The sequence below is a fragment of the Podarcis raffonei genome, chromosome 13 (assembly GCF_027172205.1).
Source record: "Podarcis raffonei isolate rPodRaf1 chromosome 13, rPodRaf1.pri, whole genome shotgun sequence".
In the NCBI taxonomy this organism is placed as follows: domain Eukaryota; kingdom Metazoa; phylum Chordata; class Lepidosauria; order Squamata; family Lacertidae; genus Podarcis; species Podarcis raffonei.
This window is the reverse complement of record NC_070614.1, coordinates 34,766,680-34,794,639: the sequence shown is the minus strand read 5'-3', so window position 1 is coordinate 34,794,639 and position 27,960 is coordinate 34,766,680. Positions and strand designations below refer to the sequence as shown.

General features: G+C 44.8%; 2 protein-coding genes across 2 annotated transcripts; both read left to right on the top strand.

Moving 5' to 3' along the window:
* The first annotated feature begins 3,700 nt into the window (after window positions 1–3,700).
* Window positions 3,701–8,491, top strand: LOC128398886 (serine protease 33-like). Its single transcript, XM_053360151.1, has 5 exons — window positions 3,701–3,722; window positions 5,489–5,720; window positions 6,195–6,466; window positions 7,234–7,394; window positions 7,586–8,491. Exons 1-5 carry the CDS (start codon window positions 3,701–3,703, stop codon window positions 7,871–7,873), a joined length of 975 nt encoding a protein of 324 aa, XP_053216126.1. The 3' UTR covers window positions 7,874–8,491.
* Window positions 8,492–10,065: 1,574 nt separating this feature from the next.
* On the top strand, window positions 10,066–24,734 carry LOC128400228 (serine protease 27-like). The gene is made up of 7 exons (XM_053362342.1): window positions 10,066–10,267; window positions 17,002–17,028; window positions 18,440–18,466; window positions 18,687–18,849; window positions 20,745–21,016; window positions 22,227–22,396; window positions 24,359–24,734. The coding sequence occupies exons 1-7, from the start codon at window positions 10,216–10,218 to the stop codon at window positions 24,641–24,643; spliced, it is 996 nt and encodes a 331-aa protein (XP_053218317.1). The 5' UTR covers window positions 10,066–10,215; the 3' UTR covers window positions 24,644–24,734.
* The last annotated feature ends 3,226 nt before the right edge of the window (window positions 24,735–27,960 follow it).

Sequence of the window (27,960 nt, the reverse complement as noted above, 5' to 3'; positions counted from 1 at the left end):
AAAATAATGAAGCCATTTAAAACAAAGCAGTACAATCAAAATTACCCAAATTACAGAAAAGTCAGAAGAAAATGAGACCCAAGGGCAACACACCATGTCACCCAAATACCTGCCAGAACAGAAGGATGTTACATCCTTTCTGGAGCTATACAGCTGCAAATAAAACCTTTAAAGTGTGTTTTAAGTGCAATATACAATGTGACACTGGATGGTGATGGTGAGCCTTATGGAGAATTCAGTGTATTTTTTAAAACTTTTTTTTAAAAAGCATTTTCAGAATGGTTTTAATATGGTAAAGGAGTTTGTTAACATTTTATTCAGTATTTGTTTTTCAGCTATGCACATAATTCTTGACCAGCGCATCTGAATATATTGAATGCATAGGTGAACAAAACCATTGTAGCACAGAAGCATGGGACACATTTCAAACCTTTCCCATTTATTTTTTTAAAGTAAATATTTATAACAAAAGAAATAGTTATAACTATTAAGAACAACATTTACAGTAGAGAAGATCTCTTGTGCAAATAAATCTCGAAATACTATACCCTCTTCATAAAGTCAACAGAAAGGAAATATTTCGGGCACAGTTTGGTAGTGAAGATCAGCTGGCTGAGGAACAATATGATTTGGCAGAAGCCCAACTGTGGTAGTGGAATATCAGCTACAGAGCCATCATGACAGGGATCATTCTCAGGATGGGGGAGGAAAGGGCCATTAAAAACAAACAAACAATAAAGCAAATAAACATGCACCTAGATTGTAAGGGGTTTAAATACCATTAATTCAGAACTTTTAAATAATTTCTCTTTATATATACACACACATTATGTGTGTGTTGGCTAGGGAAACCGGTCATTTAGTACAAATTAAACACCAGAGAAGGTAAATTATCACTGAAACACACCGGCAATGGTTTCCGTACTTTAGCCTAAAGTTATCTCTTTTAAAATACTGTTGTACATCTGATGACCAATTAGAAAATATAACCTAATTCGGTTATATACTGTTGCGTTATGAGATGACTCTTGGTGATATGAAAGTCCTGTCTCTGGTGGTATTAAATCAGGGATGAATTAATTAGCAGATGGGGATTGTGACTAGCAGCGGTGGAGGAAGCCGCGAGGGTGCCTGGGGTGAGGGTGGGGTAAGGGCGGGGTGCACTGCGGGGCCTCCGAGGCGTCTGCCTGCCTCCTCCCACTCAGCTGCCCTACAGTTGAGGGGGAGGCAGTGGGAGGACCATTTGGGCAGTGTGGAGCCTGCGGGGTCCCAAGCCACTGCGTCTCTCCCAGGAGAGACGTGTGGCTCGGATGTGCTGCAGACCCCACGGTGAGTGCCACCCGGCATTTTGTCATCCCCCTCAGTGGTGACACCTGGGGTGGCCTGCACCCATTGCACCCTCCTTCCTCCACCCCTGGTCACTGGACTGTGTAGTGATTAAGCAATGAACGAGCAAGTATGATCCTACTGAAAGGGCATTCCTTGTGCTGGGAAGTGTCTCTAGCATTTTCCCACAAGCCCCTTAGAATAGGGGAGTGATGTTTTTAACCAGGGTTGTGGGATGGTACATGGGGCCACAGCTAGGCTGCAGTGGAAAACTTTATGCTTTTCCAAATCATGGTTGTGTTGAAAGCGTGTTGTGTGACAGTGGAGTGGGGAGTACATGGTGAAGTAAAACACTGAAATAGGAGAGCAGGCCAATCTCTCACAAAAATGGAAAAGAATAGCACTGGTACATTTTGTTTCATATCTTGGTTCTATAAATGTTAGAAACTTATTCTTTTTCTTTTAAATGAAAGCTGGAATCTGGGGTTATATTTATGGGGGTGGAGGAGAAGGAAACTGCTCCCTCCCCTTCTTTGTGGGCACCCATGCATGGATAAAGAGTTCAGATTTTCTTTTTAAAGCATGATGGAGAAGCCTAAAAATGGCCTGGAAGCTACACTCCCAGAGCTGAAATGCCATTTCCTTGAATGTCGCTGTGCCTGCAATTTGGTGACAGCTGCTCTGTGGTGAGGAAAAGGCACTTTGCATGTTGTCAGGAGAACAGTCATCTTTCTGATGGCTCTGATAAGCCCTGGCACTGAAAAGGGATTATGGCAAACTCTGTATGGATGTACATGTGAGAGACTTTCTGCTTCAATGTTTCCGATGCTGTCTTAGATACTTCATTGGATGATTTCTTGCCGATATTAATGTTGCAGTTTTGAAGCAACTGGAAGCATAAGAACTGACACCTTCTGGAATAAATTGCTGTCCAGGCCCATAAAAATATTATTCAAAATTTTACTGGCATGACTCTTTAAAATGAAACAGAATACAGTAAGTGATTCCTCCAAAACACCCATGCAGTGTCTTGTGCTGTCCAGCACAGGCTCAGCATCTTACAAAATATGAAATAATCTAGACCAATTTAGGAGCAAAGGTCTCTCCTTCTCCACAGTCTGCATTCCAGCCTCCAGGCTGTTTACTCTCCCTTCAGGAGAGCTTCATTTACATCTTCACTCCATTGAGTTTGGGAGACAACAACAACAACTTATTTATACCCCGCCCATCTGGCTGGGTTTTCCCAGCTGCTCTGGGCAGCTCCCAATAAAACATTAAAAACTTCCCTAAAAAGGGGTGCCTTCAGATGTTCTCTAAAAGTCAGGTAGTTGTTTATTTCCTTGACATCTGATGGGAGGGCGTTCCACAGAAAACTCCCTTCAAAATGGAAATTTTGCAACCTAATACCTCTCACATGATCTAAGGTTACAACACCCTGATGTTAACTACCAGTGGACAACAATCCATTAGTTAATCATTAACTTAGCAAGAGCTCTAAGTGCTCTCCTTGGCTTTAATATATCCCCATGGAAAACCCCATGTTGACCTTTTCACCAATACACAGCTAGGCATTCTGACTTCAAACCTTCATTAATACACATACACTTTTCATTTCTGTGTGAATTAAATCCATTATACTTAACAGGATTGGTCTGTCTAACCCTTCATGGTTCAGTCCACTTAGAAGCAGCTTTCCATGTTTTCAGATAGAGGCCTGGCTTGCAGGTTACACTTAGCCAAACCATGAAATGGTAGGCTGTTGGGAGCATCAACTGTGGGGAACGGGTGAAGTTGCTACTGTGACAGCAAACGATAGTCCAGGGCCTGAAGCAAAACAACCCCCAAATAATAGTCACGTCCCCTCACAGCAGTAAACTAACTGAGCTACAATCCTCTGCCCTTTATTGGTGCCTCAGAGTGTTCCCTCAGCCTGTCTCATGCAAGGGCTAATTCTACTTCCCACAGCACAAAAAGCTCTGCAACTCCTGCACATTTTATTTTTTATTCATTTGCCGACAGGTAACACCTTTGTTTGTATGAGATAGCTGCAGGTGGAGAGAGAAAGAATGAGATTTGGTTCAAGGCTGCCCCCTGATGGATTGTTTGCGTGCCGGAGCCTGAGGTGTGGCAGATCCGAAAGCTCACCTTCCTCTCTCACAGCCTCTTTCCAAACACTGTGACTTTAGGATGCAAATACATTATCTAAACATTATGAAAGGATAACTTAAGAGATATCTGCAGTGGCTGCCATGAATGTTACGGGTGTTATGATGACGTTACATTTTAATGCTGCTTTTTTTTGAGGGGTGTGTGCAAGGCTCCCCAAAACAGAGTGCAAAGGGATTACATGACATCACAGAAATGGCACGAGCAAATGGCAAGCAAGCAAGTGGACAGTATTGCTATAAGCCTCATCAATGAGGCAGCCAGCTTAGGCAGCTCATTGCAATAGTGCACTTTGAAGCCTTCCAGTGCAATCGGATACACGCTTACTTAGATGCAGGTCTCGTTGAGTCTATGCACACACCATACATTTAAAGCACTTTCCCACCTCCCAAGAATCATGGGGGCTGCGGTTTGATAAGGGTGCTGGGAACTGTAGCTCTGTGAAGGGCAAGCTACAGTTTCCAGGACCCCCCTGCCTTCATTTATGCTTACTCCCCAACCCAAGCAAGTGTGCACAGGACTGCAGCCTCAGAGTTTGGAGGGTTTTTGAAAAATAAAAAGATGCATCCTCTTCCCAATGCTAATAATAATTTACTTCTTTCTCCCTCCACCCCTCTTTCCTGAATTCTTTTCCCAGGGGCAGATGAATTGTTTTCAGGTAAGAATGTCACCCGTGCAATACAAAGCAAACTAGCCACCTGGGCTCTGTCCTCAGGTTCAGCTTCAGAGTGGGTTCCTCAGTTTGAGTGGAGGAGAAGCAAGGGGTGTGTGCCCTGGGAATTATGATCTGTGGATTCTCCAGAGCATGGGCTGGCAAACTAAGGCCCGCGGGCTGGATCAGGCCCAATTGCCCTCTGGATCCGGCCTGCAGACAGTCCTGGAATCACTGCTTGGATCGGTGTGATCGTTCAGGCTGTGCCACTTTTTTTGCATTGGGGGGGCACCATTTCCCCCCTCCCTTACACACACTGCGGCGGCACCTTCTCCCTCCCTCCCTCCCCCTGGCTTTTCCCTGCCCTGCAGAGGAAGGGAGCTGGGCTTTGATTGGTGCCAGCCAATCCGAAGCCTTGCTGCCTGCACGCTGAGGTGCGGCCCAGACTCACCACCCACTCACTGGCCTCTCTGTCCATGGCCGCGCTGTGGGCATCGTGATGGGCTAGAGCTTGGCATGCCTGCTGGCCCCATGCCTGGCGCCCAGGAAAACTGGCCCAGAAAGGAGAGGCGCCGCTGCTGGCTCCCAACTGCAGGCGGGAGTAAACTGGTTTGCAAAAATGTGTGTATTATGCAAAACTGCATATGAACATATATATTAGGAGACATTTGCACTATAAGCCTGATGAATTTTCCTGAGTGCTTTCCTTTCTCTGTTAAATCGCAAACCGATGTGTAAATGTGGAGAAGTGAACTTCAATTTCGGAAACAGAGAAACTGAAACTGACATATTCACAGTCATCCCTGCTACAACATTAGGAGGACCACAGGCTCAAATTCCTACAGTAGAGGTTGGGCATCCTAGTGTAGAAAGGTTGTTGTTGTTGTTTAGTCGTTTAGTCGTGTCCGACTCTTTGCGACCCAATGGACCAGAGCACACCAGGCACTCCTGCCTTCCACTACCTCCAATACTTTCAGGCAGTTAGATCCCAAACAGATGTGATATGGGAGATCCGTGATTGGCTTTCCTTAATCCTCTCTTTTAAAGCTGGTGTGGGGAGCCCTGATTTTGACAGGAGCAATGGCACTGGGATCAAGCCTAATAGCAATTTCAGTGTGTGTGTGTGTGTGTGTGTGTGTGTGTGAGAGAGAGAGAGAGAGAGAGAGAGAGAGAGAGAGAGAGAGAGAAATATGGAGGAAGGGAGGTTTAGAACATGAAAAAGGATGCTAAAATACATGCCGCCTCCCATAGCTATTATTAAGCAAAGAAGGAAAAGAAAATAAGACAATCTGGCCATGTTTGCTTTAGCTCCCAGGAGCTAAAATATCACCAACCTTTCGCAAGGAAACAATCAAAGTGCACTTTTCCAGCTGTGTTGTGATCTATGCATTTCCGTGTTCTTCTTTCCTCTTCAAGTCTGTGGTCAACCAGTGTTGTCTAACCGAATTGTGGGTGGCCAAGCCTCACAGATTGGAGCCTGGCCATGGCAGGTCAGTGTCGGCTGGAAGGGGAGGCATTTTTGCAGTGGGTCCCTCGTGGCACAACAGTGGGTTGTGTCAGCCGCTCACTGCTTTAGGTAAGTACCAGCAAGGAGGTAGTGACATTTCACTGGTGTGCTTCAGAAATGTTTCAGTCTTTCTGCGTGATGGGACCAGCTAGGCATGGCAACACAAGCAGTTGCATCAATGTCATGTTAGAATGAAAAGCTCGTGAGTATCCTGATTTGGATTGGGACTCCGGTGGTGGTGTGTGTGGCATTTAACTCTTTGGCGTTTAACCCTTTGACCCCCTGCTGACATCCCAGTCCAAATAAGGCCCTTTGCACCTGCTAATAACGCTAAAAAGGAACTTATTCAGTGCAAAGGCTAAAAGTGTGAAGGTGTCATGGCTATTATGGACCACTGTTGGCTTTGAATCACAGCCTGGAGGTTGCTGGATCCTGGGAAACCCATTTTTTAAATGCTATTTGACTGTTAGTCAGTGACTCCATCCCTTGCTGCATTATCACACCCAAATGCATTTTCTTTTTTGTTTCATTTCTGTTTCTCAGACTGAATCCTTTCTCAGACATCACCGTGACCTTGGGAGCATATCAACTTGCAAATCGAAGCTCTAAATCCCAGACCGTTCCTGTCGCCCAAGTAATCCGTAACATAGCATTTAATGGGACTGGGACAAGAGGGGACATCGCCTTATTGAAGCTCCAAAGACCCATGAACTATACCCCAAACTTCCTCCCAGTGTGTGTGCCATTTCCTTCGGCTGTGTTCCCTGAGGGCATGGCGTGCTTTGTGACTGGATGGGGAAACATTGGATTTGATGGTGAGAGCCTGGTGAGAACATGGGGGTTGGGGGTCAACCTGAAATGAATTCTGAAAGAGAGTGGCATGTTTTGGGAGGGTTTATCCTTTAGTCATGGCGGTCCCTTGAGCCAGAAGTGGCTCACTGGATAGCACAGGTGGCTATTGTAGCTTCTTGAGAGAGTGGTTGCTTACTGGTAGGGAGAGGGAATGGATCTGCTGGTGTTTGTGCAATGTCAACCTTCCCACACCTTGCCTCTCACCCTCCTGGTGGCCACCACTGATAAGGCCCTGCTCTAAGTGATGTGAGTCTAGTTGTTGTGAATGATGGTACCTGGAAGAAGCCTTCTTCAGAGGGGGAAAGGTTTATATGGGAAGATATGCTGATTAGATACTCGCATCCTAAGCTGTTTACAGCTTTAAAGGTAAACACCAGTACTTCAACTTAGCCCCTGTAACTATCTGGAGGTAGCTGGTAAGGACATTTGAAAACTGGAATTGTATTCTCTCTGTGGCTGGCTCCAGAGAGTAGCCAGACCACCATGTTCCGGTAAGGCTTATCCCTTTTGTGTTGCCTGTTGACCACTGATTCAGTCACTGTGCAGATCTTTACAGTGCAACAGGTTTGTTAAGCGGAGTAATATAGAGACTCTTAATTCAGGCCTGCAGCAGAGTTTCTCCTTGGCCACAGAAAGAAAGGGAGAGGGCAGTCTTGAGGCAGGGTTGCACAGGGTTGCACATTCACCATGCCTGAATGCAACTCACTTTTCTTCTCCTTTGCATTCTTAGTACCACTTCCATCCCCTCAGACGCTGCAACAAGTCCAGGTCTCCCTCATAGATGCTGACAGATGCAATGAGATGTTCAATGTGCCCCCAACTGGGTCCAATCCTGTCAAAGACACCATGATTTGCGCTGGATATAAAGAAGGAGGAAAGGACGCTTGCCTGGTGAGCAATTTGACAGTTGTCTTGAATGGTTTCTCAATGTTTTCAGATGTTCCTGGCCTATTTCTCAGAGACTTCTACAGATGCTCAATAAGGTCTCTATATGGTCAAGGAGCAGGCACTGAGATGCTGGTTGCCTGGGGACAGATTTCGAGGGGCGTTATTATTCCCTGCTTCTGTTTGTTTGTTTCTAGGGTGATTCCGGGGGGCCCTTGGTCTGTGCCCAAAATGACTCCTGGTTCCTGGTTGGCATCGTGAGCTGGGGACAAGGCTGTGCACTCCCGTACCGCCCCGGCGTCTACACCAGAGTCACGTCCTATGGCGATTGGCTGCAGCGTTACGTTCCTGGCCTGCGGTTTGGAATTGTGCCCATCGCTCTGGAGGGGGGAGTGAACCATTTTGGACTTTTCACTTCCACTCCTCTTGTCACTTCCTCTCTTTCCCTCCTCCTGCCTTTCTTGCAGTGGGAATTCTTGAGGTGAGGAGTTCCTTGCCAGCTTGAGGCTGTAGAATCAGTGCTGAATTTGGGTACATTGTAGGCAGCCCCAGGTTGTGGGGAACCTTTGGGTCTCAAGATGTTGCTGAATTACAACTCCCGCTGGCCATACTCACTATGACTGATGGGAGTTGTAGTTCAGCAGCACCTGGAGGGCCAAATGTTTCCCACACCTGGTTTCCGGTTGAAGGATGATTTGGCTTGCAGCTTGAAGATCAGTAGGGCAAAGCATTTCTGTCCCATAGTAAGTGAAGGGTAGGTGCCATAATTTTTCTGGTTCCTGGACAAAGTGCCCTAGAATTCTTCTTTTTCTGCCTTCTTGCATTGTGACAAGATCCTCTCATTTGAAAAGTAATAATATAATCAGGTTTCTACTCCAAATAGCAGTGAAGACAAATGTGAAAGCACGTTGACTATCCCAGGGGAAATCTCAGAAGCCAGGAAGGGGACTCACCCCCTGTTTGTGGGTCTTGCATGGGCTTCTGGTTGGCTATTGTGAGAAAAGAATGCTGGTCTGGATAGGCTAGTTCTCAAACTTTTTTCTCTGGGCGACACTTTCAGAATAAATTTTTCTTCATGCCACACCATTTAAAAAATTGATAAGCAATACACTGGAAAACAAAACAACAACAACAACAACTCATAGCAGTGCTTGATTTATAACATAGAACACTACTTTATAATATAATCATGGGACATCCAGAAAATATAAAACAATGCATACTACTACTACTACTACTACTACTACTACTACTACTACTACATCATTTGTACCCCACTCATGCAACTGGGTTGCCCCAACCACTCTGGGCATCTTTCAACAGAACCGGAATCATTCTCAAAACATAATATTGATTGTCCTTAAATCTTCCTGCCACACTTGCCATCCTCTCCTTGTGAGGTTTGAAATCCAAAGAGCTAAGTCTTTTTGGGGGGTGGAGTGGGGAATGGGACAATGGAAAGTTTGTGTGTATATGTGTTAACACTGTGCTGAAATCTGTCACCCAATTTTTGGAAATATTTCTTTGTTGCAATAAAGGCCTCTGTTTATTTGCCTCATCACAGGTTGCTTTCAAATTACTTAAAATTTCAGTGAGTTTGGGATTGAGCTTTCACCTTATCTTTCCAAGGGGGCTGAAAGTAGTGTGTGTTCCCCTTGACACAGAGGGTCATCGAGTCCGACCCCCTGCAATGCAGGAATCTTTTTGCCCAATCTTTTGTGGGGCTTGAACCCACAAAACTGTGAGATTAAGAGTCTCATGCTCTACCAACTGAGCTATCAGCCAGGCAAAAGAAAGCATGAGGATGGTGCAGAGCAGGTCTGAGCAAGGCTGTGGCTTGGAGAGAGTCCTGAGAGTCAGATAAAGGGGCAATACACCTGCAATAGAACATGTTCTTGACACAAGTGCATTCATGGCAGATTTATTCTGCTTTATTAGTTCTAGGATGCTTCCCCGAAGCTACCACATTATTGCTGCCTGGTGGGGCTATAGCACAACAAAAATGGAATACTCCCCCCCCCGCACTAGAGAACATGTATGGCACAAAATGTTGCAGGATTTCAGCAGGTAATGACAGGATATACCTTGATTGGAAATGAAGCAGTAGAATGTCCTCCCCCCCCAAAAAGTTTTGCAGGAGCAAATACTATTGAAAGCATGATCACTTATGCAGGCATGAATATAAATACTCATGATGCACAATTAAAGGGTCATCTGGAGGGTCATTTGGCCCTAAATTCTGGTGAATTTGCCCATGTGAATCAGGGCCTGCATGCTCCCTCTTGAGCACGCCTTCCTTGGTTCACAACAACACCATTTAGCAGTTCTACCGTTGAGAAAATGGAATTTCCACTCAATGTAAGTTGCTGCAGTTTTTCATTTATTCCACAAAGAACTGGCACCAAGTTCGTATCCGGAAAAAGGCATCCTGTTTTGTTTATTCAGGCCAACACAGCACAAGATGGATTTCTCCCTCCCTCCCTCTCTTGCCTTCGCTCCTGCCACTCTGCTTGGAGAAACACCTTATCTATTGGAAGAGGGCCTTATATCTAGGAATCTAAGTTGACCAAACTCATATGAATATCACAGCAAAACCTGACCAAGCTGGGAGGGGGCAAAAGGCCAGTAAGGCGTGGTTACCTGGAGGGGACAGAAAGCGTAGTGGGTGGGCAGACAGGTTGGGTCACATTCTCCCAGGAGGCTGCCAGGAAGTGCCTGCCTGTTTCGTTGCACACCTAAGTTCTCGCAGAAGCAGAAGCAAACCTGGAGGGCTGTAGGTTTGAGGTTGCCCTGCTCCCCTGGAGGTGAGGCAGGGCCCTTCTGCACTATGAGAATCTTCCTCTCCTTTTTCTGCCTCTCTATGCCACCCCTGATACAGGGTAAGTCATTGTGTGTGTGTGTGTGTGTGTGTGTGTGCGCGCGCGCGCATGTATCTAAGATTCTCTTTCTCTGGATAAAACTAAAGTGGGTGGTAGTTTCCATTGGGGTATCTGGGCTGTTTGGGAAGAGACAGAGGTGATAACAGGGAAGTTACTACTCCAGAGTTTTGCTTTAGAATATAAGAAAGGAGGTGACACTAGGACTTCGTTGGTTAGAATGTAGATTATCTTCCTCCCCCACATCTGCTTTGAAGACAAGTGATTACATAGGACTGTGTTTTCCATTCTGTGGAATCATGTCCCTGTGCAAATGATGTTCCATGCTAGATACTGTGCCCTTGCTGACTCCGCTCACCAGCCCCTTCTCATTCCTCTAGATTCACCCCGTAGAGCTTCCCCTTCACACCCCATGCAGCTACTAAGTTTGCTCTTCACTTTCCCAACTTCATTTCCCAAGTCACTTCTCCCTTCTATTCTACAGCCCCACTTTGCACCCCGTTTTTACCTTCACCCCATGTCCATATCTTCCCCTTCCTTTGCGCAACCCCACTTGCCCATAATCCACTTGCAGGGTAATCTCCTGCATCTTCTACCTCTCTTGCATTGCAAATACTGAACACCCTTTTCATTTTTTGTCCAACTATGAAGCCACCACCAGCTCCTATTCTTTAGACCCTTTCATGCCCCGACATTCTGTTTCAACCCCATTTCCATGCCTTCTTCTCTCTCCTTTTTTGCACCCCCCTATGCACTTTCCATTTTCTCTTCTGCTCTCCCTACTTTTCTCAGCTCTCCCTTGTACACAGATCAACCCTATTTCCATGCCTCCTCATCTTCCCCATTCTGCAGCCGCTTTCATGCCAACACTTTATGCAGATATACAGTATGTTACAGTGGTACCTCGGGTTAAGAACTTAATTCGTTCTGGAGGTCCATTCTTAACCTGAAACTGTTCTTAACCTGAGGTACCACTTTACCTAATGGGGCCTCCTGCTGCTGCCGTGCCACTGGAGCACGATTTCTGTTCTCATCCTGAAGCAAAATTCTTAACCCAAGGTGCTATTTCTGGGTTAGCGAAGTCTGTAACCTGAAGCGTCTGTAACCTGAGGTACCACTGTACTGTAGATTCTTAACAGCAAGTACGTTGGCTTATTCTGCTAGAGAAGGCTAAACTCTGTTGATCAATGTTGTGTATATATATCTGTATATTGCTACAAAAGTTGGGTGCCACCCCCAATTTCTATTCAACTGTGCCAAGATTCTAGGAGAGTTCCAGACGCTCACCCAGGATCTGTGTTCCTTTGAGAATAAAGACGTGGCAGAGACTGTCGTAGCTTTAGGAAATATTATCCATATATTTACACCTGTGTTTGCTTGGAGGGAGTTCAGATCTTACAGGATGGTCATCTCAAGAGTGTTCCCCGCGTCTCCCCCAGCCTCCCTTCAGCCATCCTTCCAAAGATGGATCTCTGTCTTTGTTCCCCCCTTTTCGTTCCCAGCACACCTTGCTAAATGCACTCTTTTCCTGTCACATCACATGCACACCCTGTCACATTGCCAACCTCTGTCTGCTTAGGCCCAATGATTCCTCTTAGATGGGCCATCAACCCCTTTTGTCATGTTAACACCTCTTTCCCTGGTGGGGTGTTGGCTTGGAAAGGAAGCTTAACCTGTATTTTTCCACTGGCCTGGAATCTTAATATTAACAAGGTTCTGACATTCATTAATTTCTTGGGTTTAGGGGGTCTCTCCCTTCTGACTCATAACATCATGTCTATCTATCTGTCTATCTATCTATGGGTGTCCACTTTGACTTCATCCCCAAAGGCTCATTCCTCCATTGTTTCCTGAGACAGAGAGATGCCAATAATTTTTTCTCTAGTTAATAAAATATGTCTTCGAAATTACTACACTGAATCTGGAACGGCATGTTGAAGACAACACATGGTATCAGGAGTAAAATACATTGTGTGAAACTTTTGAGGGCTATTCATCCTTTATTCTGTCACCTGAAGCAGCTGAGGAATGGCTTTTTGTTTCTCGTCTTTTCCTTCTCACTGTGCTCAAACAATGGCAGAAGTGTGAGGGGGTGGTGGTGGAGACCATCTGAGATGAAAATTGTGGTTTTAAACAATGGCAGAGGTTTGACTAAAGCAAGGATGGAGTAACACAGAGGGTTTTTTATTAAAAAAGCAACAACTCTAAATCCCAGTTTTAACAAAGATAAGTAGCAGAGATGTGTACTGTGTAAAGAGATGTGGAGGGGATGGTCAGTTCCTGAGGAGTGGGAGGAGATCAAGGGTTTGGAGCTAGATGACACAGGGGAGGCTCCAAGCAGGTAGTGGTGAAATTGGGGTCCCAAGAAATATCTGAGCCAGAGGAGGGGACTAGGGATGAAGAAAGCCAGGAGCTGGATCTTGGGGAGGGTCCAAGCAGGTTGACAGACAGGTGTTCTGCCCCTGTGTCACTGAGTACCTCTAGTCAGGCATCTCCTAAACTTGAGCTATTGTTTGCCACACTGAGGGTTGTGTCCACCCCACTCTTCAATTGGAAGAGACAGAAGGTGTGCTCCTTCTTGGATCAGCATCTCTGCCCTTGCTCAGCCATGTAATTTGCCTGCTGTGCCTTTTAACTATTGCCCTGCCTTATTAAAGATTTTGGGAGAAACAGAAGCCTAAGCTTGAATTCTTCAGTGCGGGCCAGGACAACACAGAAGCTAACACCACAGAGCTGTTGCCAACTCTTTCTTCTATTTTAAACTGCCACTCTCCCTGCCTCAGTGTCACCCCCTGCTCACTCTATTCAAACCTCCGCCATTGTTTGAAACTACCAATTCCCCACTCTGTTTCCTCCATCCCTGCTTTATTCAAACCTTTGGTGTTGTTTAAAACTGCCATTTCCCCATGTCCTTCCACTCCTGCTCTACTCTAACTTCTGCTGCTGTTTTAAACCATTGCTTCCATACCCTCAGTGTTGTTCCCTTCTTGCTCCCATGTCATGGCCACTGCTGTTGTGCACCCTGCCTTCTGCTTTGCTCCCCTCCCACACTCTGACGTCAAGCTATCCAGGTTTTGATGAGGTACGTGCAATGGGGACTGCACGATTACAGCCTTGCATTTTTATGTATACAGGAAGATAATTGGGTGGGATGACTGCTGACCTTCTTGGGAGGGAGTAGGGCCTAGTGATTTGGGCAGATGAGTTGGGAAATTGGGGGCTCCCCAATACCATCTCCAGTGGTGGAATGGGAGTGGGAGGCTGTATGGATGTTTGACGTAATTGAATGTGTTTCCTTCTTCAGACTTCATGCAGTTATTATGTGGTAGAGATTACACAGGGCTAAAAAAGGTAGCATTTCAGCACAATTACAGGGCACACTCCTGCACAGCCTTCTCAGTTGTGTGTGAGTGACTGTGGGTCACGTCCCTCAGTTATCTGGATCCTTGTCTGTGTGAAGTTAACATTTCTGGAATGCATAGAGATGTGTGCTTGTGTATGTGGGAAAATATGGAATTAGGGAAGAGGATCAGGATTCCTGGGTTCATTCCCTAGCTTTGCAGGGGAATGCTGTCAAGGAGCCAGCACTCCTGGTTTGGGGGTGGGCAACCAGAACTTTCTGGAAGCAGAGTAGAGTGTAGTTTGCATAAGAGCAGGTGAGTATGGCTGCCAATTGAGCATTTTCTGGCTGGCTTGTCAGGCGTCTGGGCTGGCTGCCAGGCTGCAAATGGGAAGCTCAAAGAAGAGAAAAGCTTTATTGTTTTGTTTGCTTCCAGTTCTGGCTTCTTCCTCTGCTTGTTAGTTAATTCGTTAATTCAGAAGCAATTTTCAACATGCGTGCATTGTGCATGCAGGTACGCCTGCGCAGAAGAAAGTTCACCTGGAAATTTTTTGGAAGTGTGTGTGCACTTGGAAGGCGCCATGTGCATGAAAAGGTCTTCCTGCTGGTGGCACCCAATATGTGGAGATGTTGTCTTCCATTTTTCCAGTGTCCCACCACTATTTGAAGATTGTTCTTTCCTAGTGAGCCATATGGGCAGACCCTCCCCACCCCCACCCCCATAATGCCCCTGGGCACAATTTGTATGTCATGACATTGTATCAGTCTTAGTGACATTCTGTTCCAGGAACATGGACAGGCTCCAAAGAGCAGTCAAATTCCTGCTTGAAGAGGAGGAAAGCCTTTTGTTTACATATATATATATAAAAAGGGGGGAGAGAAAATCCCATATATATATTTAATTGCATTTTCAGTTTTACAAACAGTAACAAAAAAGAAATAAAAGGAAACAGAATACAAGCAATGTATCCCCTTTGACTACCCTCCCCCCTTTTGTGGATCATTATGTTATTATTTTCCTTCTGCATCTTCTCAATAATTCCAGTTATTATAAACCCTTAATCAATCCATAATTCCATTTTTTACTACAAGATTTCTGTCAATCCAACTAATGTGTGTTTACAATAATTTTTCAGATACGTTATATACTTTACCAATTACTTATTATAATTTGATTCTTCCTGGTTCCTGATTCTTCCTGTAAGTTTTGCCATTTCAGCATAGTTCATTAGTTTTATCTGCCACTCTTCCTTGGCTGGACTGTATCTTCTTTCAATCTATGAGCTAGCAAAGTCTGGGCATCTGTGGTCGCATACATAAACACTTTCCTCTGGTATTCTTGGTTTCCTTGGACAGTTTAATGAGTCAGGAACTAACCAGACTCACTTTTTTTTAATGACAAAGCAGTTGCATGCTGTTTGATTGGGGAACCAGCACAGAGGGAGGGGATGTTTAACCCTTTCCTACTGTGTCATCGTCATGATCTCAATGGCTCCCACCAATTCCAAATGGATCCCTAGAAGGATAGACAAATACAGCAGCCTTTTTCCAGGGGCAACTGAGTAACAATGTGTATTCTAAGTGCCCCTCTCCTAGTGCCACTACTTCCATCATATCAGAAGTCCCATGTAGCCTCTGTGAAGTACAAACCACTTTCTGGAGTACCTGGTCATCACACTCCTACTTCACATCTAGTTTGGTCTTTTGATCAAAAGTGTGGGATCTGTGACTGCAGTACATGGGTGGTATGTTTGCAATTCTTCCATACTGTTTGTCACATGCACTAAGCACACCAACCTTTTGCAGAAGAAAAAAAAAACCTGCCTGAGGTGTTTACTCTGTTTGGGTCATTTACTCAGCTAATCCTCTTTAACCCACTGAGTTTGCAGTGAGATCCTGCTGTAAAAGTTTTTTTTTTGCTTCCATGCATTTAGGTATTTAGAGAAAGAATAAAAATTAATAAATGCCAGTCCCCCCGTCGCCCTGTCTCCTCCACCTTGCAAAATCTTCTTGCCAACAGGTGTCCTGTCGAAACTGCACTTTGTAGTCAATGTGACTCCCTGACTGCCTGGTTAGTGTGTAAAGCTCAATCAATTCTTACAAACAGTTGAGGGGATGGATCTGTGTCTGAACTCTACCACTCCAGACTGTAGGTGAGAGTTCATATGGTTCAATGCCCACTTGCTTTGTGGGAATAAATGAATGTCTTTTCTAGCATGTCAAGGGCAATGGTGGTAGCCTAACCTTAACCATGAAACACCAAGGCTGTGTACACACAATATCTTTAAAGCACATTTGAAACACATTGTTTGCTAGCCAGCCTTCGGCTCCACAGCAGCACGAGGTGGAAAATGGAGAGAAAGCCCTGGAATAAGGAAACTGCAATTAAATAACAATTTCAATAGGAGCCTGGCAAACCTTTTTTTCCATTTGGAAAGAATGTTCTCACTGTTTGTGGGGACAAGGCCTAAGATAAGGAAACCGCAGTTGCTCTGAACCAGAATCTCACAAGAGCCTATGTGGGGCAGATGTTAAGTACACAACAAGCATTCATATCTGAAGCGAGTTCTGTTGGAATTATGTGTTTTAAGAAGCTGTGCCCATAAAAAGGTGTGGCTTGGAATGCTCAAATGACTACCAGGCTCCCCCTGGGCTCCAAAAAATGGCAGGGTGGGGGAAAGAAAACAATCAGTGGTTATCATTTTGCAGCTTTCCCCCTGCCACACTGCCACAGGCAGTCCTAAGAGTCTCAAGACATACCTCACCAAAGAGAAAGATTTCACCCTCAGTCAAAGAGCTCAATCACTTCTCTGTTGTTTTTGGAAGGGGGGGGCAACAATATTAGAACGGTGTGTGTGTGTGTCAATATTGTAACAATATAATATGGGAGTAAATATGGTAACAGAGATCACGAGTTGTTGGCATCCATTTGTCTCAGGAGACAAATGGTGCCACTTTGGGGGTGAAGTCAAACTGTTGGGAGGTTACAGTCCCTGCTGTGGCTGTAGAGACCAATGCGGGAGAGACATGTTTTGTTGTAGCTGGGGCAGGTGAAGGTGTCTGGTTGTGCTGCTGCAGATGCACCATGGCGTTTCTTCAAGTACTGCAGGGTTCCACTCCATTCCAATACGTTTCAGATGACTAGCCACCTGAGGCAGCGCTGCCTTATGGTAGGGACGACCACAAATGCCCCCATGAACCTGGTGCCCCAGTTGTCACCTGGGTTGTCTTGCCCCTGACTCACCATTGTTCCTTCAAGGACACCTTCTGTTTACCTTTTTCTTTTTTCAATGTTATGATTTTATTTGGTTTCCTCTTCCTGGTTCTTGTTTATACCTAAAGAATCTGGTTCCCAAGCTTTGCCTCTGATGATGTCATTTAATCATTTTTCACTCAGGTGTCCTGAAACGTGAAACTCAAAGTGGTGAGTATCTCTTTCATCTGGACCATGTGCAAAATGTACCGAACCGTGCACTAGATATGCTAAGCAATGTGTGTAAACAAAATGTTCTCCCCCCTCCCCTGCAGAATTGTTAACATCGCTGTTGTTGTACTGGCAGGGGTTAAGGCAAAGCTGTGTACATACCATAAGCTATGGTCCATCAAAATTGTTGCAGTGGGTATATGATTTATCGAATTCTTTCCTAAAGTTGGGGATTTTGTGGAACACAGTCTTGTTTTTCTTTGATAACCGAGAAAGATTAGGAAAAATTATCACATTCAAAAGAAAAATTGTGTAAAAAAAATTGCTTCTTTTGAACATTTCTCACCACTTTTCATTTTGGGAGGCCCATATGACCTTTTGCTTGCTGCCCAATATTCAGGAAATTATGATTTAATTTGGGTTTCTCAGCTCTGCGTCAGTAATCTATATTTTAGAATTTTAATGCTAGCACTTTACGAAGTTTCTCATGTTATTAACTTCATTTATCTTATTTTCTGTAGTGCTCAATTAAGTTGTACTAATTAAATAAAATTGATTTTCTGCATGCTTGAAGATTCATAATTGAACACTAGATTTTCTGTGTGCTTATATGAAGGGCTCTAACACCCCCTCAATGTGGTAGTTGCTACAAAGGGAACCATTTCTGCCACATAGAAATCACATTTAGATTTGTCCTCTGAACGGAGCAAACTTCTCACAATAGAACAAACATGTACTGCTGGAGATGTAAATGAATGAAAGCAGATTTCATATGCATTTTCTGGAATTGTAGCAAAGTACTGTAAAAAGATTCTGGTCTATGATATTTAACACAACACTGGAAATGTCAGAATATGCTTTATCCCCAAATTCTAAAACAATTCTTTGAGGATATTGATCATCAGTTAATACAAACTCTACTGACCATATCAAAACTATGTATTGCCAAACTTGCAAATGTACTGCCACCCCAACTGTTACACCTTATAATAATTATCAAAACAACTACATTGAAATACAGTCTACACTTATAGAATTCTGGAATGACAAATTAGCATACAATATATCTCCTTATAACTCATTTACATTAATCTTATTTTCTATCTGTTTATTTCTTACTCTTCCTAATACAACTTTGCTACTCGTATTTTCTCTTCATTTTATTCTTGCGCAGTTATACTAGAATTAATTAAAAAGATTAGCAAGAAAACAAATCTCGCTTGATTTTTCAGTGCTTGAAATCAGCATCTACATTTTTTAAATCAAATGTTGAAGCCTCCAACCTAAAATAATGAGATAAGGTACTTTGTTGCTCACTGTTTTGTTCATCACTAGTTTTGCTTTTAAATATTGCTTACTATGTACTGAAGACTCAAACCTCCTGTTTCCTCTCTTCCTCTTTTATTTTTAGGAGCTGTGGAAAATGGCACTCAGACAGGTAAGAGATCAGCAAAAATAGGTTCTCTCACTGAAAATCACAGGGTCATTGTAGCAGCACAGTGAAACTAGGGGGTGGTCTCTGAGGACTATAGCCTGGCCCTTGGCTTCTGTCCTTCATACTGGGAGTTACCCCCTTTGCCTGGACTTCTTGGTGAAGAGGTCAAAACCGAGATGTTTGTCAATTTCCTGCCAACTTCTTTTTCTCTCTGTTTTGCCAGTGTGTGGTCGGGTGATGCCCCAAAACCGTATTGTGGGGGGAAATGATGCTTCTCGTGGGGATTGGCCATGGCAAGTCAGCCTCCAATATAATGGACAGCATGCCTGTGGAGGGACCCTCATCAGTGCTGACTGGGTGCTGACAGCAGCCCACTGCTTCCCCAAGTGAGTAACAGGGAGAATGGCCTTGGAGTGTGTAATGGGAAAAATGAGTAGGCTAAAGATCTGACCTAGCATTTTCAAAGAACACAGAAGCAGGACTTGTGAGAGCCTGCCTTACACACCCTTTGGAGATAGTACAGGTCCGTCCCTGCGTGTTTAGTGTTCGTTTTCTTAAAAGCAAGTCACTAGCCCTCATGGAGGAATAAGGAGAGGCAGAATTCCCCCTATTTGTTCTCAATGTAGTAACAGATATTTAAAGATATTAGGCCTCTGGAATTATGCTCTGGCTGTTTGGCAATGATCCACTGCCATGTTAGGTCCTGTCCCCACAAAGTTTGCCTTCAGCAGCTTTAAAAGAGCACCTGAAAAGGAGCTGTGCAAGGCAGAACTTTGTGGTGAGAAAGGCCTGCTCACAAGTACAGATGTAAAAAGACAATGTTTTCCATTCTGCCCTTTATTTGTAACATACAGTACTGTTTGTTACACTGCAGTTTGTCTTTACTGAAAACTATGCTATCTGTCCCTCTGCCCATTGTGGCAAAATTATTTAATTTACATAATTAATGACATAAATTATGTAATTAATGACATAATTAATGACATAAATTATGTAATTTCTGTTGGAATTATCTGATATCCCTATTCACAAGTCTTCAGTCCTGTTGTTCTCTGTTCTCTTCCTTGAGAAAACCCAGGAGCTTCAAGAGACAGCCTACCTGATATGTCAGGTCAGCTGAGCTTCTACCCCATTCCCCTCCCACAGCTTTCTCTTATATTTCTTGTTGCCACTGGTCCAGCAGTGCCTGCCATCATCATTAATTAAATTTCTATCCCACCCTACATTGCAAAGTGACGTGTGTATGATATTGTTCATGCACAACGTAAACCAAAGTAGCCGCCTCAGGTAAACAAACATGGTGACTAACTCTCTGTTTGTGTTACTGCTGCAAAACAGAACAGGGCTGTGGGGAGTGCCTCTGGCTCCACCACGGTGCTGCTCTTGTGTTTGGCTGCTGCTTTTGAAATGGGGAGTCTCTCCCCACATGGAGGCTCCCAATGTACATTTGAATCCTATGCCCAGGTATTCACTTGTACATGCAAGTGACCAACTGTGGTCACATTCACACTAGGTAAAAAAAAGGTAAAGGACTTCTGGACGGTTAAGTCCAGTCAAAGGCGACTATGGGGTTGTGGCGCTCATCTCGCTTTCAGGCCGAGGGAGCCGGCATTTGTCCACAGACAGCTTTCCGGGTCATGTGGCCAGCATGACTAAACAGCTTCTGGCGCAACGGAACACCGTGATGGAAGCCAGAGCGCATGGAAATGCCATTTGCCTTCCCGCCACAGCGGTACCTATTTATCTACTTGCACTGGCGTGCTTTCGAACTACTGGGTTGGCAGGAGCTGGGACAGAGCAATGGGAGCTCACCCCGTCGTGGGGATTCAAACCTCTGACCTTCTGCTTGGCAAGCCCAAGAGGCTCAGTGGTTTAGACCACAGCGCCACCCGCGTCCATAGCTGTCAACTTTCCCCTTTTTTAATGGGAAATTCCCTTATTCCGAATAGGATTCCTCGCAAGAAAAGGGAAAAGTTGACAGCTATGCCCGCGTCCCCTACATTCACACTATCCATTTAAAGCACTGAAATAATACTCAAAGCAGTTATAACTGATAATTTGAGTAAAGCTGGCAGAGGAACCTTTGGCTTCCAGATGTTGCTGAGCTACAACTCCCATAAGCCCCATCAAGCATGGTCAATATCTAGGGATGATGGGGATTTTAGTTCAGAAACATCTGGAGGCCACAGTTTCCCCATATGTGGAGAACATGATACAATACACCCTCTTTTTAATTCAGAAACTACCCCACCCCATGTCCTGACTCTGTTTTTCCTAACAGGACGTCAAAACTATCTCACTTCCAAGCAAACTTGGGGAACTACCAGCTCTTGAACCCAGAACCCAATGCTAAGTGGTTGAAACTCTCCCAAGTGATCGTGAACAAGCACTATGCTGGAGATGGGACCAGTGGAGATATAGCTCTGGTTCAGTTGGAACATCCCGTACGCTTCACCAAAAGCATCCTCCCAGCCTGTCTCCCAGATGCCAAGGTCCAGATCCCAAATGGCACCCTTTGTTGGGTGACGGGATGGGGAGCTCCACAATATGGAGGTGAGGTGCTGTAGCTCAGGGGCAGAGCAGCTGCTTTGATTGCAGAAAGTTCCAGTTTTAATCCCTGGCAAAAATCCTTACCTGAAACTCTGAAGACCTGCTGATGGTTAGCTTGGAGCTGAACTTTAGTCTGACTCGCTGTAAGGCATGTTTTCCAAACTGGCATAAAATGGTTCAGCTGCGTGGCAGTTTTAGAATGGGTGTGGATTAAGGTGCTCAGTGAGGTTCATGTTTGCTTTTAACCTGTATTTTAATAGGCTTTCTCCCCCACCCCTTTGTACGTAAACCACGCTGGGACCTTCTGAAGGGCAGTATAGAAATGTCTAGAATAAATAATAAATAAATAGGAGCACAGAGAACATATGGTTCAGAAGGCTTGGGGATTTAAGGGGACAGATAACCACTGTAACCAATATTACCACTTGACTGGAAGTATGATGTTGTGAGATATAGCTGCTTGGAATAATCCAGATTCGTGTCTCTGAGGGTGGGATATTAAAAAAATACAAAAGAAATTGTTATTGTTAATAATAACAAATAATTTGGAGTTCACATGGTTAAAAGGGCAGATAAGGAAGGGGCTTGATAGGGTCTGGATATTTAGAAGGTGCAAATTAAGGGGAACTGAAATGTGAATTACTTCATGAGGGATACCTTTAGCTGGGTGCCAATATGTCCCTCTTGATGTCTTGGACTACAACCCCCATCAGCCCCTGCTGTTGCAGCTAGATCCAAAACATTTGGATGGCACCAGGTTGGCAAAGACTGGGATAGAGAGAGCAGCTTAGACCAGAGTACTTAGCCATGACTGAGGTGAAAAGAAAAGGTGAAATTGGTGCCAAGACATTTGAAATTCTGTTGCTATGTGGTTAGATCAGAGATGGGCAACTTGTGGCTCTTTAGATGTTATCCTCCAACTCTCATCTGTAGTGAGGTTAGAAGCAAGTGTCCCACATTTTCCCAGTGCATTTTCCTATCACTTTCCACATCACAACAAGTCAGATCTTTTGGGTAAGTGGATTTGTTGTGTAAGACCTCCAATCAACTACATTGTGTGACCTTTATTTGCCAGTATATTTTTGAAACACCCACTGTTGTTTCTGAGGTGGATTTGCATCCCTTTCCTCTTGCAGTATTTCATTTATTCTGAATTGCTTGATTTCTCATTCCTCCTCTTCTTCCATCCTTGCCATCTTAATTTTGCCTCAAGCTACCCTCCGGGCTCCCAAGACCCTGCAACAGCTCCAGGTGCCCTTGATAGACACAAGATCCTGTGATGCCATGTACCACATTGGCTCCGGTATCCCCCCCAATATCCGACAGATCCAGGATGACATGATCTGCGCTGGCTATGCCAAAGGAGAGAAAGATGCATGTTTGGTAAGAAAGGAGTACCAGTGGATATGCGAATGGCAGAGCAGCAGTGAGGGCATAGGGCAAGGATGAGGAACCTGTGCCCTTCCAGATGTGGTTGGATGTCTCCTAAATCCATTCCGTCTCACTTATTCCCTCTGCACTCTCCACTTACTAATAACCCTGTAACTGTGGGCCACAGCTGTGGCACAAAGCCAATCAAATAAGATATTATATTTAACAAAAGCGTTTACATTTATTTATATCAAGATTAGAAAGTGAACAACCTTATCTGGTTTAAAATAGTACTGTATCTTTAAGTCAGTATATACTTTGTTAGCTTGTTACTGTCACTTTAAACATCAACACATTGTATCCAGCTATTAATGTTAAACTGAGACAGCTTTAAGGATGCAGTTGCCTCCCCCCCTGCACCCCAGTTAAGTCTCACCAACAGTCATACCTTGGAAGTCGAACAGCTTAGTTCCTGAACGTTTTGGCTCCCAAATGCCGCAAACCCGGAAGTGACTGTTCCAGTTTGCGAACTATTTTTGGAACCTGAACGTCCGGTGTGGTTTCTGCGGCTTCCGATTGGCTGCAGGGGCTTCCTGCAGCCAATCAGAAGCTGTGCTTTGGTTTTCAAATGTTTTGGAAGTCAAACGGACTTCCGGAACGGATTCCGTTCGACTTTCAAGGTACGACTGTAGTTGAGGACTCTGTTGGAAGCCTCTCCTCCCAACCCCTTACTGATTTATCAAAGTGTAGGTTTGTCTTGCTGTACTACTTGGAAATTTCACCTCTGGGATTCCTCCTGCTCATCAGAAACCAACATTCCAGGTTGCTTCTCATTTTCCCCTGTCCGACAATTCTCCCCTTGCCTCTACAGCCTAAGCCAAGCAATTCAGTCAGCCCAACAAGTATTTGGTCACCAAACTGCTCTACCTCCATCTTAGGTCTGCTTTCTTATTCCATGATCCTCATCCTCTGCTGTCTTCTTCTTCTGGCTGAACACCAAGCACCAACAACTCCAACTGTCCCTCTGCTGACCAGCACATGGCTTTATATATACTTCCTCTGGGCCCTCTAGTCCAGTCCCAGCCAATCAGAGTGTCCAGCTGAAAATTCTAAACCTACACCCACCAATCAAAATGTGCAGGCATTCTATACTTCTTTTGCATACGGAGAATTATAACACTAGCCTTACCTCACAGTTGTCAGTTAAGGCTCCTGTTGGCAGTTAAACTGACTTTGGCCATACCAAGACAGAAAACTTCCCACCTAAAATACATTGCAATCAGTGCTTTTCTTCTAGAAAAAAAGGTGCTGGTACTGTGTACCCTCAGCACACCCAGAAAAAAAAAAGAACTGATTACAATGTACACTACAATACAAATGTACACATTACACAATGCTCATTAAAACCTGATTCAAATAAATAGGATTTCCCTCCATACATTCTGAAGAAATATGGAGAACCAGATGTCAGCCACTAGGGGGGAAATTGCTGTTACTAACTGTCGAGACTCCAAGGAGTTTTGTCGCTGTTGCTGTCACAACTACAAAACAAAATTGTGCAAAAATTGTGTTTGTGTGTAGGGGGGTATTCAGGGAAACTTTGTGCTCCTTCCTAAAATTTGCTGGGAAAAGTTCCAGTAGGACTATTTAGCTCAGCTTTCATTACACCTGTCTGGAAGTCCTTTAGCCTAACTCCCAAGGTAGGTTTAGCCTGGTTGTTGCTTCCTAGTGTGGAGGAGAGGGTGTACTGTCCATGCTCAGAGGCAGCCTGGAAAAGGGACTTTTTTATTCTAGTTATACCTTTAGTAGGCACAAGACATAGGTGACGGAGATCTTACCCAGGGAGATGGTTGTGCCTGCAAATGGAACGTTCTGGCAGTGGTTGGCTGGTAGCACCAGGCTCAACATAAAACAGATAAAGTCTGGAGCAAGGGGCATGTTACAAACTCTCACTAGCTGCTTTCTTTAACTTAGGGTGACTCCGGAGGTCCCTTGGTCTGTCAAGAGGATGGTGCTTGGTTTGTAGTGGGCATTGTGAGCTGGGGTGAAATGTGTGCCATGGCCAACCGCCCAGGCGTCTACACCCGTGTTGGCTTCTACGAGGACTGGATAAAGAGGCACTACGCAGGAGCTCAGTTTGGCCTTGTGAATGTCACTTATTACAGAGACGCTTCATCTGCGTTGGCCTCCACCCTTGTCCTCAAAGAGTTCCTGCTACTGCTCACTGCCTCCTGCCTCACTGTCATTCTTCTGACATAGAGGGATATGAGTGTGTTCCAATGTTTCCCTCACTCAAACGAAGTGTTATGGGAAACAAACAAAGAAAAACCCAGGTTATTTTCACAAAAAAGATTACATACCTCAGGGATGTATCAGGAATGCAGTTCTGAGTGGATGGATTCTGGAATGTTCTGGAAAGTTCTATGTTTTGATGAAGAGAACAACAAGAAGGACAACGTTAGACTTTATGGACTTATAGAACATTGGAGGTGTGGGGAGCGATATTTTCTGGTGAGGGAGCAGGACTTCTTCACTTGGAACACTGCCCTCTAAGCTCTCCCCCTCTCTGCTGCTTAAAATATCCCTTACATTGGAACAGGGGTTCTTGCATCCTGCCCTAAAAGGTGCTAATTTTGTGAACTGTTGACTATACGTATGCACATTTGCACAGTCTATGCAGACCACAACATTTCTTACTTCATGGAGTAGAATTTGGATTCTCCTATTGAAATTTCCTAACAGCTATGGCTGTTGGGGGAGCCCATGCATTAAAAGGAGGAAATTGTGGGGCTGTATGAGCAGAACACCCCTCACTGCCACCTCCATGCTCCCTGATGTCTGCGTCTTAATCAAACGTTTTATTCTTATAGTGATACAAAGGACACTCCATACATTTGAAGCAATAGGATACCACTTTAAATAGTCTATCTCTGTGAGTGGAATAGGGGTCTCCTAGCAAATTTCAGCACTGTTAACAAACTACAGGTTCCAGGATTCCTTGGGGGGGGGGAGCCATGACTGTTTTAAAGGGTATCATACTGCTTCAAATGTGTGGTGTGAATGTGGCCAAAATGATCCTCTCTGTGAAAAGGGACCTTGATTGGGCCAGGGCCTCTCCTCACATAGAAGAGCACAATGCACATGCATCACTACACAAACAACATTCCTCCTGTTGTAGTTTGAGCACATGGATGCTGTGTGTGTGTGGTGGTGCTGTGTGGAGTATGCAGGGCTTATCAGCACAGCCTTTGAGTCCCCGCCACACCTTCTTTTGACATGTGGAGGGAATCATGTGAACCCCCAGAAAGTGGTCCTAATCAGGGGAGTGACTGGAAGGTAGTTTTGTACCAGGGTGTGTGGTGTGGTGTGGTGAGGGACAGAGATGACAACCTCCTCATTTGATTACAGTGGTACCTAGAGTTACAAATGCTTCAGGTTACAAACTCAGCTAACCTGGAAGAGTTACCTCAAGTTGAGAACTTTGCCCCAGGATGAGAACGGAAATCGTGTGCCGGCAGCGCAGCAGCAGCAAGAGGCCCCATTAGCGAAAGCACACCTCTAGTTAAGAACAGTTTCAGGTTAAGAACGGACCTCCGGAACGAATTAAGTTCATAACTAGAGGTACCACTGTAGTTTGGCCTTTCTCCCTCCTCCCCTATCCTCCCCTACATTTCCCAGGACAAAGCAGGTGTCAGAATCCAAAACTTAGCAGCACACCATCTTGCTACCCACTTCCTCCCTCCCTCCCTCCCAGAATTCACTGCTTTGTGGTGTGTGAAGAGTTGGGGATGGGTGAGGAAGGGTGTCATTTCAGCGTTTAGCAACTTGTGCCTAAAAGTCTAGGGAGAAACACACACACCCCTACTTCCTTACATGACATATTTACAAGAACCAATTTAAACAAGAAGGAAATTACAAAGTCTATGCCAGAGAGCCACATTCAGACCAAAGAGGCTAGTCCCCATGGTGCATTGAAACTTCTTGCCACCAGCACCATATTGTTCGGCTTTTAGCTGGGCGTTGCTGTGGTGCATTACCTCTTCTTATTTGTGGGAAACCACAAAATAAGGAACCACTGCTGATTCACCAAGTGTGTGGAGGGATTCCTATTTTGCTCCCGCCATGGTATGTATCTTTCAAAACCTGTTACCCACTGCCACCTTATATCTGTAACATGCTGTTTACCAAACCTTTCACTATCATCCAGTGGCTGTGGTACTTTAGATGTGATACAAAAACCAGGAAAACAACTTTATCAGTAGTAAATACAAATAACAAGATGTTCTTTATTTATTATTAACTATAAAAGTAAAATAAGGCAAATACTATGCCTAAATTGGTTACTGTTTCTCTGAGACTTGTGTTTTCTTTTATAAGGGTACTACTGTTACAAATGGCAGCTGCTTTCAAATACAGAAACTTACTTATGAGTAATTTGTAATGCATAAGGTACCCCTGCCCGTACGGGCCAGTCTCGACAGACTCTAGGGTTGTGCGTTCATCTCACTCTAGAGGCCGGGAGCCAGTGCTGTCCGCAGACACTTCCGGGTCACGTGGCCAGCGTAACAAGCTGCATCTGGCGAGCCAGCACAGCACACGGAACACCGTTTACCTTCCCGCTAGTAAGCGGTCTCTATTTATCTACTTGCACCCGGGGGTGCTTTCGAACTGCTAGGTTGGCAGGCGCTGGGACCGAGCGACGGGAGCGCACCCCACCACGGGGATTCGAACCGCCGACCTTTTGATCGGCAAGTCCTAGGCGCTGAGGCTTTTACCCACAGCGCCACCCGCGTCCCGGGTAATGCATAGTTCCTATTAAATTTATAGGCCAGTTAGTCTCTCTTCTCACCACTGCAGGGCAGATAGGACTTCTGCTGGTTTCCTATGAACCAGGCATGCAGGCGCTTCTCTCTTTGGTCAGCTTCAGAAGCCTCTCTGCTAATCTTTGGCATAAGCCAATGTTTCAGCTTCTGGAGGGCAAACTCAGTCTCAGACAATGATCCTTTGTGAAGTGTTAAAACTAGCCTATTTATGTTCCAGCCCCACTGCAATTCAACCAGATTTGAGTGGCACATAATTCTCTCCCATCACCTGACTACTTTTCCTATCCAATGAATGATCAAGGACTTCAAGCCAATCAAGGAAAACCCGCTCTTTAGTGCTAAATTGGAGCAAATGTCAATCTGGAGAAAACCTGAATTCCCGGTTTGCTCTGACTAAGCACTAAAGAGCAGTTTTCCCTGGGGGTGGGGGGAAAGAGGAAGTGTGGATAAGCTCTAAGCAACCACCGGCCACCAATGGATACTTAGCATTTTAAACGTAACTGTTCACATGACCCCCAAATGCACAATATTGTAAAAGGTGATTTCCCCACAATTGCAGAGGCATTGCTGCTTTCCCACTGAAACACATGGCAAAAGATGTTTGTTGCTCAATGGGTAGTACAGATGTCTAGTGGTTGACAGCTGACTCATGGCACTTTATTATTTCCAACCATTCTTCCCAATTTGTTGGAGTTCTGGTTGTAACTGAAAACACACCTGCCTTTTGACACTGCCTTTGTACGTTTTTAGGAC

Bases quoted from the DNA above. Each gene is read 5' to 3' on its own strand.
- LOC128400228 (XM_053362342.1), top strand. From the start codon at position 10,216: ATGAGAATCTTCCTCTCCTTTTTCTGCCTCTCTATGCCACCCCTGATA. The intron at 18,850-20,744 runs GTGAGTAACAGG...TTTTCCTAACAG, and splicing joins GCAGCCCACTGCTTCCCCAA to GACGTCAAAACTATCTCACT. The intron at 22,397-24,358 runs GTAAGAAAGGAG...TCTTTAACTTAG, and splicing joins GAGAGAAAGATGCATGTTTG to GGTGACTCCGGAGGTCCCTT.
- LOC128398886 (XM_053360151.1), top strand. From the start codon at position 3,701: ATGGCAAGCAAGCAAGTGGACA. The intron at 5,721-6,194 runs GTAAGTACCAGC...TCTGTTTCTCAG, and splicing joins TCAGCCGCTCACTGCTTTAG to ACTGAATCCTTTCTCAGACA. The intron at 7,395-7,585 runs GTGAGCAATTTG...GTTTGTTTCTAG, and splicing joins GAGGAAAGGACGCTTGCCTG to GGTGATTCCGGGGGGCCCTT.